Source organism: Peromyscus leucopus, chromosome 5 (genome assembly GCF_004664715.2).
Source record: "Peromyscus leucopus breed LL Stock chromosome 5, UCI_PerLeu_2.1, whole genome shotgun sequence".
Classification (NCBI taxonomy): domain Eukaryota; kingdom Metazoa; phylum Chordata; class Mammalia; order Rodentia; family Cricetidae; genus Peromyscus; species Peromyscus leucopus.
In genome coordinates, this window is record NC_051067.1 from 107,068,162 (window position 1) to 107,081,565 (window position 13,404).

Here is a 13,404-nt window from a genome sequence, read left to right on the forward strand (position 1 = left end):
ACACACACACACACACACACACACAAATAGAAGGGATTTTGGTGGGATACCTATCTTTTAAAAAACATTTTTGTAGTAGTGGTGCATGCCTTTAATCCCAGCACTCAGGAGGCAGAGGTAAGAGGATCTTTGTGAGTTTGAGGACAGCCAGGGCTACACAGAGAAACCCTGTCTTCAAAAACAAAAACAAGAACAAAAAAATGTATGTGTATGAGTGTTTTGCCTATATATATGTATGCGCAACAAGTGCATGCTTGGTACCTGTGGAGGTAGTAATAACAACAATTTAAAAAACAGGCTATGAATTTGAAGAAGCAAGGTGAGGGGTACAGAGGAGAGGTTGAAGGGAGGAAAGAGAAGGAGGAAATGATATAGTTTAATTTAAAAAATTATTAAGAGGCTGGAGAGATGGCTCAGTGGTTAAGAGCAATGGCTGTTCTTCCAGAGGACACGAGTTCAATTCCCAGCACCAACATGGCAGCTCACAACTGTCTGTAACTTCAGTTCCAGAGGATCCAACACCTTTACACAGACATACACTCAGGCAAAACACCAATGCACATAAACTAAGCAATCTTTTAAAAAATATTAAGAAGACAGCATAGATGCCCCAAAACTAGAGTTCTATATAGAAGGTTGTGAACTACCATGTGAATGAATGCTGGCAATCAATGAAATATGGGTCTTCTGCAAGAGCAACAAGCGCTCTCAACTGCCGATTGAGCCGGTTCTCTGGCCCCTTGGGTTGGTTGGTTTTTTATCTTAAAGAGAATAGTATGATTGGATTCTGCCTGAGCATCTACCCACCTGATGACGATGATCCATCAGTATCATCCACTGTGGCCCCAGCCAGCGTCTCTGCCCGGCCCTGGGCCAGAGCAGCCTGCTTCTCTGTTTCTGCGGCTGCCACATTCTCCAGGAACCGGGCTCTGAGGAGAGGCACTTGTCAATGATGGCGTCTGACCCAAGTCCAGCCCAGGGTGGTACACATGCCTTGCTGAGCTACTGGGCATTGCCCTCAGTTGCAAGCACACACAGGCACAGGGAACAGTCCATGCACTAGGCATACCTCTGCCCACCCCTCCACATCTGGGGAATCAACCAATTTAGCATTCTTGGTCAAAGTACAGAAGTTCTACTTAACAACTAACTTGCAGCCTTGCTGATTCTAGATAAGGCCCTTTGAGTGAGGCAAGGGGGTAGTTGTCCCAATTGGCACAAGACTTCCTCTTGCATGTCTGTCTGCTTTTGAGAGTTATGGTTGAGAAAAGGGCCTGAGTCTCATGTAGTCCAGACTAGCCTAAAACTCACTGTGTACTGAAGATGATCTTGAACTTCTGATCTTCCCTGTGTCTACTACTAAGTGCTGGGATTACATGGTGTGTGCCACCAAACCTGCCTCCAGTGTCTCCTTTCTAGTCCCTCCAACCTGTTAGTTCAGTCCTTGCCCTTCCTTCAGCCTTACACTACCCACACCTCACTTTAAAGACCTCTCCAAACTCACACACATCTCTGGTTTCGGCTACTCAGGTAGCACTACTGAAGCATAGGAACCACTCTGGTCCCAGTGAACTGCCCCCAGTGCTTATGTCTCTGGGTTATGAAGGAGGCATAAGTCTGGGAGAAGGTTTCGGAGAATCCTAGTAGGGTTATATGAACTCCTGCTGGGCAAGCAATGCTGAAGCCCTGAGCACGTGGCAGGCCTGGCAGACTGGCCTCTGTACTTACTCTAGCCTGGCCTGCCCAGTAAGGGACTGGGGGACAGGTGGGCTCTCAGGGGCGCTGGGGAGGGGGATGAGAGGAAGACATGGTAACTATGGTGCCAGCTCCATTCCAAGGCCCACTTGTACCCATACAGAGCTGGAGAGTAGTGTCATAGTTGCTTCCCATCCACAGTGGCAGGAGGAGGGCTGGGGTGGCAGGACACGGGGGAATTGGAAGTGGTAGAAACAGACAGGAAGCTGCCCAGGCTGCAGGAGTAACAGAGACAAAGCAGAAAAGGAGTGACAGAAATGGGGGACAGAGAGTGAAGAGGGAGACGTGACGAGAGGCCAAGGCAGGCGAGGTGGAACACAGGAAATAAACAGAGAAGCCACAGAAGGAGGCGGTCCAGTCAGAGCCGATCCTCACCCTCCAGCAGTCACTTACCAAACGGGAGCAGTTTGGTGAAGTCTGAAAAGAAAGAGAAAGCATGCGTTTGGGCAGAGGAGGCTGAGAGCCCATGGAGGGGCGCAAAGTGGAGGGACAGCTGAAGACAGGACTTGGGGGTGGGGCTCTATCTCCCTACTTACTTGTAGATGCTTCTCTCACAGGAACTGTCCACTGGTGGTCCCACAGAAATGGTAGGGAAGAGGTTCACTGAGGTACGGAGGCCAGAGGCTGGGCCGGTGGGGCTTGTCGGCAAGGTGGGGCCAGCAAAGGAGGCGGAGCCTACTGGTGAAGCAGGGCCTGTAGAGCTAGAGGCAGGGCCTGTTAACAGACAGGGTCATGCCGGGCAGATTCACCCCTTCACGTACACCCAGGTATGTACTTACCCTGGTTCTGGGGCACGCACGGGACAGCCTCCACCTTCTAGCGATCTTCGGCTCCTTTTGCCCTCCTCTGAGGATGGCTTCCGTCGCTCTCGACGGCCACCTGCAGCTGCAGCAGCTGCAGCCTCCTCCATGTCTCCATCCTCTAACCGAAGGGCACTCTAATGGAGGTGGCCACGATGTGAGCAAGCAGCTGAGGCCCGATAAATGGGACGGGTACTAGGGGAACTATCCCTCTCCCTCCTGACCCACCTCATAGAGCATTAGCTGTGTTCGCAGGTCAACATCAGTGCCAGCAGTGCCCAGCAGGCGTTGGACCAGTGCTTCCATGCCCTGCTGCTCCAGGGCATCTGTCACATCGTAGAAGGAGTCCTGGTCTGGGAGTGCTGCCAGTGTCTGGAAGGTGGGGACAGGAACCAAGGCTGAGGTTGACGTGCGGGGATCATGGGCCAAGGGTCCCATGGCACCTGGTCCCAGTTCCATACCTTGTTAATGAGAGTGACAGTGTATACCAATAGCTCTGGGTCAGCTCCATTCTTCTCCTCGAGGATAGACACCAAGTTGGCCCAGGGAAGGGTACCTGCCACACAGAAAGGGAAGTAATCATGGGGTTGGGAGTGGTAAGAAGAGGGCTAAGTAGCAGAGAAAGAAAAGACAGGCTCTGACCGGTGGTGCTGGCTACAGAGTTGACTGCCTGGATAAACAGCGGCGCATTGTTCTCAGAATACTCCACGAACACCAGCAGCAGCTTCAGGGCTGTCTTTACCACCAAGCGGGACTAGGGGAGAAGGCAATCCACGTGAGAGGGGCTTGGACCAGACGGTTAGTTCCTGGAGGAGGGGAAGGGCTCCCGGGGCTGGATCCAAAGAGAAGGGTCTAGGTAGACAGATCCTGGTTCTGGGCCTGGGCTTGAAAGTGCCATTTAGTTTTCAAGGGGTCTTGGGTTTCTGCCAACCCTTCCCACTTTGTAGAAGCAGAAACTGGAGCGCCAAAGGGACAATAGGGGAAGGGTACACATATTTGTGTAGAGCCACTTACCAGGCTAACGCACAGTGTATACAGCCACTGCACGGTCTCACTATGGGCCACCACCCCCAGCATCCCATCCACAAAAAGCATTAGCTGGCCAAGAGCTAGAGACAGAAATGGGAAGAGGTCAGTGGGGGAGGCGGAGGGCATGGGAACAAAAGTCCAGGGGAAAGCGTGGAGCTGACCTCGAAGGATGTAGCTCTGGTAGTTGTGGTCAGCAGCAGCACCCACACGGATCAGGCAACTCAGCCCCTCTGAGTGTACGAATTCAGGCACCAGGTCCTTGTCTTCCTGGAGGCACCATGGGGAAGTTTAAGGGGGCTTGGGCTGGACACCAACCCTCAGCCTATCTCTGGATCTTACCTGGAATATCTGCTTTAATGAGAAGAGAGATCGGCGGAGCTCAGGGCCACTGGAGCCATACAACTTTTCTGCAAGGGGAGAGTGATCGTGAACCAGGGAACCCAGACTGTGTCTTCTTCCACTAGCACACAACTACAACCTCCTACCCAAGAAGATTCTACTATTCTCAAACCTCCCTCCTACTTTCTGTCACCTTACTTCAGTCCAGCTGTGGCATAAGTCTTGACCCCAGAAGGAAAGGTTAGGGAAGGGAGAGAGGAGGACACATCAGGTCTCCAATCCACTCAGTCCACAGTCCAGCACAGGCCCGAAAGAAGCTAGGCCAACTAGGGCTACGTAGGAAGAGCAGGGAACAAGACAGCAGGGGATTGCTGGACACTCAAGATGCCATACACTTACCCAAGATAGCATTGACCCTCACAGAGAGCTGGGTCCGCAGGATCAATGTGGGCTTCCGCCCTTTGCTAAAATCAAACAGCCATGTTAGTGGTTCCCAGGTGATTCCTCAGGCTCCTACCCTCAAAGCCAAGACATCCACATGTGAACCCTGGCCCACTCCTTGCCTCCCAGCTGCTGCTCCAGGGCCCAAGTATTAGCCAGACAGGAGAGTATGTATAAACACAAGTAACGGTATGTGAGAGTGCCCCTATTTCCAGGTAATAGTGGTGATCCCCCAGCATCGTTCCCTGCATTTACCTACAGCCCAGGCTACAGACTGAGTGCCTCGGCTGCTGAGACCTAAGCTGGACCCTGGTGGGGACAAGGCTGGGGGCTTGAGCCAGACCCATTCAAGACCCTGAAAAGGAGCAGGAAGGGTGGCTCCCTAGCCTCCCTCACCCTTTCAGCTCTGACCTGATCTCTTCATAGAAGCCCTCCAGCATCTCCCGCTGTTCTTCTAGGGATAATTCCGGGTCCAGGTAGTACCCAGATGGAGACACTTGCAACGCACAGTCTTCCAGCTGGAAACAAGGGAATATAGCTTAGGGCTGGTGCTGCAGTCAGAGTGCCGTTGTTTATTTTGTTTTTGTGTTATTAGGAATCAAACCCAGGACTCCCCACATGCTGAACCAGTGAACTTCAGCCCTGGAATTTTGGATTGTTTGGTTGGCTTTTGCTTTTGCTTTTACATTAACAAACACAAATGAGGCAGGGAGGCGAAGGAGGACAGCAGGAAGTTGCTGCCTTCAAGGAAGTTCACAGCCTTGTGGGGTGATAAGCTTCAGCCACAAAGGCAGTCAAGCTCAGAGAGAAAGTGTTAAGTATTCAGGGAGGTGCAAACCTAGCTGGAGTTTCTGCGGAAAACAGGCCCTTTCCCTAAGTGAGCTACAGCTAAAATCATTCTAGGTGAACTTCCACACTTGAGTCCGATGCCGTCAGACCCCAAGTGGGAAGGCACCAGCTTCACCAGTTCATTTCTCATGCGTCCCTCTTTCGGCCCTGCTCACCGCTTGGTCCTTTAAAAAGTGATTCTGTGTGCTAGAGAGATGGTCCAGTGATTGAGAGCACTTGCTGCTCCAGCAAGAGGACCTGCTCCAGCACCTCCACGGCAGCCTACAACTCTCTGTAACTCCAATTCCAGGGGATCTAGTACCTTCTTCTGGTTTCCACAGGCACCAGGCACAATGGCGGTGCACAGACATAGATGAAGGCAAACACTCATACCCATTCAAAATAAAGAAGAGAAAATGTCTATAGAGAAGCCTAACTCCCACTACTCTAGGGGCAACCCTGTGCCCCTCCCTCATACTTCCCCCATCAGTACAGTGCTGATATGCAGAACTAATCAAAATCCTCCACCTCTGGGGAGGAGGGGTCTTCTGGTGGCTATCTCACTGGGTAAGTCACCTCCAATATTTTTCCTGGGATTTGGTCAGCTCTGCCCTGTTCTGAACCCCACCCAAGGGCTTTCAGCTGTTCTTGGTCCCTGGGGGGACAGAGAATCGGCTCCTGCCCCTGTTTCTGCCTCCAGTTAGCACCCCTTGCTCTTGCCTCAGGGCCTGACCTGGCTCCTTCCTGACAGTTTAGCCTGTGGGGCCCTTGGGTGATCCTCCACCCCCACCTCACCCCTTGCCTGGGACATGGGACACAGGACAAACACTCCAGCCTGTTCTCTGTCCAACTTCCTTCCTGGCTGCCTGCCCTCTCTTGGGCGCCTTGGGCGGGCCTGGCCTCTCCTTTCAAGGAGCAGAGTCATCTCCTGGGTCTACTGGGAACAGGTCTGAGAGGAGACTGCAAGTTCCCAGGGCTTGGGTGTCTCATCAGGGCCCAAGTTCAACAGAGGGCAGTCTCCCCAAACCCACCCCTTCAAGCCCAGCTACACGGCCCCAGTATTGCTTGGACTGGAGGATCTGGGGACCTTAAACATACCTCCCACAGAAACTGCCTCCAAATCACACACAGAATCGCTCATTCATTGGAACATCCATGAACCAGAGACTGGTTTTAGGTCTGCAGGACACAGCAGGAAACATCAACAAGTCAGCCTTGACTCAGGAAAAACTCACTAATAAATGTGGATTCATATGTTGTGTGAGTTCTAAGAAAGGATGCACCAAACTGCTCTAAAGACCTGACAACCACTTGCATACCCAGGTACATGGCCAGGAATGGCTGAGCACAGGCCAGAGCAGCACATCCAGAGATGTTAGGCCCACCATGGACCCTGCTCTACCCTAAGTAAGCAGAGAATGGTCCTCTCCCTCCAGGATGCAGTTTGAGGCAAGGGGCACAGTCCTGAAGGATAAGTGACCACCACCCCAGCCTTCTCAGCTAAACAGGCTTAAGCTTTTGTCATGGATGTAGATATGTCTTTCCCAATTACTTAACCCATCCAACCCTGCCAATTATAGGGAAAGATCTAGAGATCCTTCAGCCTGGTCCCTCCAGGTGAGTTTTCTTCTGCTCTCAGTTGTCTGTCCTGAGTGGAAGTGGGAGGTTGGGGGCCAGGATCAGGCCGAGAGCAAAAAAGGACAGACTTCCTGCCAGCAAGATGGCACTTATCCTTCACACCCCGTGGCCCCTTCCTGGGATCACCATTCTGAGAGGCAAACCTCTGGGACTCTTTTCTCACACCCTGGGCCTGGGCCAGGTTTGAGCAAGCCCAAACCCTAATCTCTGATGACACTGCTTTAGGGCAGCACAATGTATGGGCCTACATCCTCCACCCTGGCTTCTGTCTTCCTCACTTCTGGCCTTCATCTTCCTGGTAGTCCCTCCCTCATTCTTCCCAAGCTTCCCTCATACTGGCCTCCAGCCATGTCATCTCGTTAGTCCCCCAGCTCAGGCTTTTCTAGCAGGCCAAACCCATGAGTACCTTGGTCCTTAGCAAGAGTTGTGCAGGCCCTAACCACTGGGAAATCCCTCAAGCCTCTGTTTTTATTTTTGTTCTTTGGTTTTTTGAGAGGGTCACACTATGTAGCACTGGCTGTCCTGGAACTCACTTCGTAGATCAGGCTGGCCTTGAACTCACAGAGATCCTTCTGCCTCTGTGTTGGGATTAAAGGTGTGCACTACTACACCCGCTTCCTCTGTTTTTAATGAATAAATGAATGAATTTGTTTTTTATAGGGTTGGGAATCAAACCCACTGGCCCTTTTCACACTAGGTAGGAACTAAATAACTGGTCATACCCTTACTTTATTACTTACTTCCTAGTTTATTATTATTTGTTATGTATTAATTATTATTATGCTATACTTTCTTTAATAATTTATTTATTTAGAGACAAGATCTCATGTAGTCCAGGCTGGCCTCAAACTCACTGAAGACAATTCCTGATTCTCCTGCCTTTCTATTCTCTACCATTACAGATACAGTCTACTACTCTGGACTGACATAGGTTTTTTTTTTTTTTTTTTTTTTTTTTTGTGGGGAAGGGGGATTAATATAATATCTTTGAAAATGTTAAACATGTATATAATGTATTTGACCAAATCCTCCACTCAACATACAGTTTTATATATAGATCAAGCTGAGCAGATCATGGTATCTACTCCCTATTACAAAAAAACCTTATGAGCGGGGCAGTGGTGGCACACGCCTTTAATCCCAGCACTAGGGAGGCAGAGGCAGGCGGATCTCTGTGAGTTTGAGGCCAGCCTGGTCTACAGAGTGAGTTCCAGGACAGCCAGGAGCAACCAGAGAAACCCTGTCTCAAAAACAAACAAACAAACAAAACCAAAAACAACAATAACAAAAACCCTTATTTATTTACTTACTTCTGTGTGTATGAGTATGGTTGTGTGCATGCCAAGATGCTCATGGAGGGCAGAGGATCAGACTGAATTAGCCATATCAGCACAGGCTTGGCACCCTTACCCTGAGCCAAATCACTAGCCCCTACTGTTTTTGATAACCATGTAACCATGTAAGGAAGGATAGGGCAGGGAACAATGAAGGTGAAGGGGAGGGTGGAATTCTTGCTGAAGGCCTCTTGTTTTAGGAAATAATTGGACCACTGAATACAGGACCCTCTGCTCTGAATAGCAAGCTTTCTGTTATCTGAGGCTCCAGCTACACTGTGACTTCCTGGATGAGCTGACAAGGATGTACCTTAGGCAAAGAAACCTGCCTTTGTTATGCGTCTCTTCAGTGCTAGATAAACAGATTTCCTTTCAAAGGAAAAAAAAAAAAAAGACAAAAAGATAAGGTATCCTGTAGCTCAGGTTGGCCTAGAACTTGCAATATAGCTGAGGCTGACTCCTGATCTTCCTGCCTCCACCTCCCAAATGTTAGTTTCTTTTTCTCCTCTTTCCTCTCCTCTTCTGTTCTGGATAGGGTCTCTTACTATAGTCCAGACTAGCTTCAAACTCATGGCAACCTTCCTGACTTAGCTATCCAGATACTGGAACTGTAGGTGCAAGCCGCCATGCCTCACTTCAGGCTACCTGTTTCATATGATTTTCCATTTTAACAAACCAAAGCTCAGAAATACAGCCAGGCACGGTGGTACATTCCTGTAATTGCAGCACCCAGGAGGCAGAGGCAGGAGGATCTTCACAAATTCAAGCCAGCCTGATGGATGACATCCATATTGAGTTCTATGCCAGCCAGTGATAGGAGATCCAATCTCAAAAGAACAAAATAATAGGGCCTTTAATCTCAGCACTGGGGCTGAGAGAGGAGCAGGTGGATCTCCATGAGTTCCAGGCCACCTAGGTCTCCAGTGAGATCCATGTCTCAAAAAGAAAAACAAAACAGACAAAAATCCAAAACAAAACCAAAAAATAGTGTGAAACTGCCACAGGCAAACCCAGCCCTGAAGAGACCCAAGGTTAACTGACCCTTATCTTAGGTGGATGGGTCTTGGCAGTGTTCCAGAAAACCTTGACGGAGAAGTGGATGGAGGATGGGGGCCTACAATGGTGCTCCTAAACTTCTTCGACTCTGCAAATATCCCAAACTGGTCTTCCCAGTTCTAGTGAAAGAACACAAATAAACAAGCACACACAGACACCAGGAAAACTGTCTACTTTTGCCTGTCTACCACTTCATCTAGGCTGTGGGGTCTCTCACCAGGCTATAGCCCAACTTCTTTAGAGCTTAGAAGGACCAGCAGATGAGACACACAGACAACAGGCAGACTGGGAAACTGCAACTCATGCAGTTTCCTAGTTTTCCTACTGCAATTTTCTAGTTTTCCGGAGACTCCCATAGCAGAGGACTAAAGAGCTCAGTTTATCAACAGATAAGCCCACCCTCACACACACACACACACACACACACACACACACACACACACACACACACCTCTTAATCCTTAGTGGGTTGGACATGGTGGCATATGCCTATAACACTGGCATTTATGAACCTGAGGAAGAATAAGAATTTGAGGACAGTCTGTGAAACCCTGCCTGAAAAAAAAAAAAAATTCCTAGGTGGGGGATTGGGGTGGGTGGGGATGTAGCTCAGTTGTGTAGTGCCTGCCTAGTCTGCATCCTGGGTTTGATCCTGAAGAAAACCAAAAAGAAAATCTTTGGGGACCCTTTCAGTTGACATCTGTCCCTGCAGGTCAGGTTCACATTTGAGCTCTCTTGCCACAAGAGCTATGAGGGGTAAACTGAGGCTGGAGTGGAGTAGGGACATATTCTGGCACCACTGTCCACCTTTGCTCTCTTTTACTCATAGCTGAGGAAACTGATGGTAATGACCGAACACCTGAGGGCAATCTTTGCTGTCAGTCAGAGGGAACTCCCCAGCCTTTAATGCAAGGTCCAAGAAGCATTCCAGGTCCAAGAAGCATTCCAGGTCCCTCCGCCCAAAGCCCAAGGAAATGTCAGTGGTGTATCAGAAGCAGCAGGGCCTCGGCCCTCAGGAAAAGCTTCTACGGCTCTTCTCAGAAGGAAAGATAGGACTTGTAGATTGGAATTACGGTTTAAGACACTAAAGGGTCAATTCCTCCCCTACACACACACACACACACACACACACACACACACACACACACACACACGCTCTCTGTGCAGGGCAAATCCTTGAAAGAGCCCAAGCTTCAATGGGAGAAAGACTCTGGAGTTCTAGAGACACTAGGCCTAGCCTACAGTATTGCCAGGCTCCCCTGCCCCCACCCAGGACAGAAGATGAGTCAGAGGCTGTGGCCAGGAGCTTCCTCCTAGACGTGGAGGAAATGAGCAAAGTTTCTCAGACTGGCAAGCTCTGAGTGGCTTATTTAAAAGGGAGTCCCCAGAGAAACTGGAGCCCAACAGGGTGAGGGGTAAAGCCCCAGGGAGGCTGTAGGGTCTGTGAGGGTGATAGAGGCCATACCCAGAATGGGAGGACAGAGGTCTTTTGATTGTAATCTACTTACTGCCAGACAACTAACTACACTGCTTCATTCAGCAGTGGATAGCGAGAACCTGTCACTCCATTTTTACCCTACAGCCTACAACAGGGATGCCTGGGTTTCTAGTCCATCTCTTCCTTCTAGAAGCTAAGCAAGGTATACGCAACTCATGCCTGTGCTTCTGGGGCACCCACTTAGAGGATCTGGAGAGGAACCAGCTGTTGACATTTCCTGCAGGGAGCCCTGATCTCCTCCTCCCTCCGTTCTCTGATGTCCCTGCCCCTGCCCTGTTCTCAGTCCCTCTTCCTCCAGCCTTCTATTTTGAGTCTGTGGTCACAGTTTATATTTGGGACAAGCACATCACAGTGCATCTGACCATTCCTGGCAAAGCTGTCAACTCCGGGGAGTTCTGGCTCTAAACAGTGTGGTAACTTTATGCCTTTCCCAAAGCCTCCCCGTGGGGGAACGGGCAGTTCTCCGTGCAGCAGGTAGGAGATCCTGAAGGTGGTCAGACCAAGAAGTACAGAGCTGGGGAAGGAAACACATCTTTTATGGAGCTCAGTAATGTCCTCCGCTAAAGAGCAGAGAACAAGACACAGCACCTGGTTGGGAAGACAGTCATATCCACTCATACTTCTATACACACACACACACACACACACACACACACACACACACACACAACCCAGGGGCCTTGTTGTACAGGCTAAAAACATGCAGTAAGTTTTCTAAATGAAGAGGAGGCTCTGAACCTCATTTTTTAATAACCCAGGCCTGCTCCCAACTGTGAAGAGGGATGTCCTGGAGGGAATGAGAGAACTATTGCCTTCTCTCTAGCCTTATGTATGTATGTATTTGTGGTACAGGGGATCAGACCCAGGACCTCGCACATACTAAGCAAATGCTACAGCCTTAGCCCCCAACTTATTTCTGGCCAAGGGCTTTTATTAGTTTAGAAGCTAAGCAGTCTCAGTTCAACATCTCTTTCTCTCTAGTCTGTGTGTGTGAACAGTTCGAGTTCAGCACCCTTTTTTCTGTCGTCCGACTGAATGCCATGTGACCTCAGACTGTACATGTTTTCTCCAGACCACTCTGAACAGAACAGGAGGAGGTGGTACCTTGGAAGCAGGAGGTGAACCAAAACTCTGGAGGTGGGCAGTATGTGGCATCCTTCCAGCTGTGGTCTTAAAGCTAGGGCTATGCCTGGACACCCGCCACTCCCCAGGCCAAGTTTCCCCGACCCCTCCTGCCTGCACTTGGAGGCAGGGCTGGCTGCAACGCAAGGAATGCAGTCTGGGGGCCTGGCGCTCAGGGCACATTCCAGGGGAGACCCCGGGCCTAGGGGCCATGTTTGCGCAACTGCGCGCCCAGTGGAGGCACCCCACCGACTCCTTGCCTTCTTCCTCACAGCTCCCAGCTAACCCACAGGTCGGGAACCCTGGCGGGGGGTGGGTAGCCTGTACGCCTCCGGGAGTCCTGGCCCGGAAAAAACAAGCCGGAAAGGGATGCCTGCGGGGGGTTGGACAAGGCGAGCTGGAGGGGAGGGGTGGTCCCGCTGGCCATCTGGAAATGAGCCTCTCCAACTGTGCAAAGTCGGCCTAAGATCGACGGCAAACTAGGGTAGGCCAGCAGTTTAAATTAGACTGGCCCGCCCCCTCCCTTCCAGGCGTAGGCTACCAGCGGCAGGCCTAAGGGACCATGGGGGCGGTGACTCAAAGGGCTTTTCCACCCGTGCGTGCTCCGCAAAGCTAGGGCTCGGCTGCTTCCAAGGTACTCCTGTCATCCCGCAAGAGACTGTATTGCAAGGACCCACCCCAGCCTCTAGGTTCTAAACCCTGGCCTCCGCTCCAGGTCCTCGCTAAGCCCGCCCCTCTTTGTGGCCCCGCCCCTAATTTACCTGAAGCAGGTGGAAACCGGTCCCTCCCCAGCTCCACTTCCCCGATCCGCTACAACCCAAACGGCTACTGACCCTCTGCCCACTGCAGTGACTCTGCCCAACAGGCAGCGAAGGGACCCCAAGCACCTCTTCAGGAGGGCCTTAACTTTCAAGGGACGCCTGGGTGGAGCAAATCACAACCTCTCATTTTCCTTCTACAATGACTCAGTTTGAGAGTCTCCCCCTGTAGGCAGAGTAGCGTAGATCGTGGGACCCCGGCCGGAGACTTTCCGGAGGCGAGCATCCGCTACAGCCTCTATCCTAGAAGCACTGCCCACCGCCCACCTCAAGCTCCGAGCGCAATTTTCTCGGCAGCCCCCTCACCTTGAGAGGCGCCCCCAGGAGGCGATGCAGGGCAGGAATCTGCGCACTCAGGGGCAGAGCCCCGTCCAGGCTGCAGGTGGGGGCCCGGCGTGGTTCTGGGAAGTTGGCACATGCGAAAGGGTCGGTGTCTTCCAGGTACTGCACTCTCACGGTTACCACTGATACTGGGTCCCCATCCCCGCGCTCTTCCTCGCCCGCCATGGCTCTGCCACCGGCTACCCCTGGGCGCCTCGGTGTCCCTGCTCCGCTGCAACTTCAACCCGACTCACTTGGCTGTTTGGGCCGGGCCCCGGACGCTCGCTGCCTGAGGGGCGGAGCCAGAGGGAGGCGGGGCCGAGGAAGGGGGTGGAGCCAAGGCTTGGCCCAGAGCGCGCGCTTGGGGTTAACCACCGCCGGAGGCGGCGCTTGGGTCAGCCACTCAGCGAGCTGGTGATCCCGTT

General features: G+C 51.5%; 1 protein-coding gene across 1 annotated transcript in view; it reads right to left on the reverse strand.

The window, feature by feature from the left end:
- Fhod1 (formin homology 2 domain containing 1) overlaps positions 1-13,256 on the reverse strand; it is a 17,969-nt gene extending 4,713 nt beyond the window's left edge. The window contains exons 1-12 of the mRNA XM_028854285.2: positions 12,965-13,256; positions 4,776-4,882; positions 4,323-4,387; positions 3,924-3,991; positions 3,746-3,851; positions 3,570-3,664; positions 3,198-3,309; positions 3,017-3,111; positions 2,784-2,927; positions 2,535-2,692; positions 2,292-2,456; positions 808-929 (exon numbers count right to left, since the gene is read on the reverse strand). Of these exons, the coding sequence (XP_028710118.1) occupies positions 808-929; positions 2,292-2,456; positions 2,535-2,692; positions 2,784-2,927; positions 3,017-3,111; positions 3,198-3,309; positions 3,570-3,664; positions 3,746-3,851; positions 3,924-3,991; positions 4,323-4,387; positions 4,776-4,882; positions 12,965-13,165 (1,438 nt within the window). The 5' untranslated portion in view covers positions 13,166-13,256. The remainder of the gene's footprint in view (positions 1-807; positions 930-2,291; positions 2,457-2,534; positions 2,693-2,783; positions 2,928-3,016; positions 3,112-3,197; positions 3,310-3,569; positions 3,665-3,745; positions 3,852-3,923; positions 3,992-4,322; positions 4,388-4,775; positions 4,883-12,964) is intronic.
- Between the last annotated feature and the right edge of the window lie 148 nt (positions 13,257-13,404).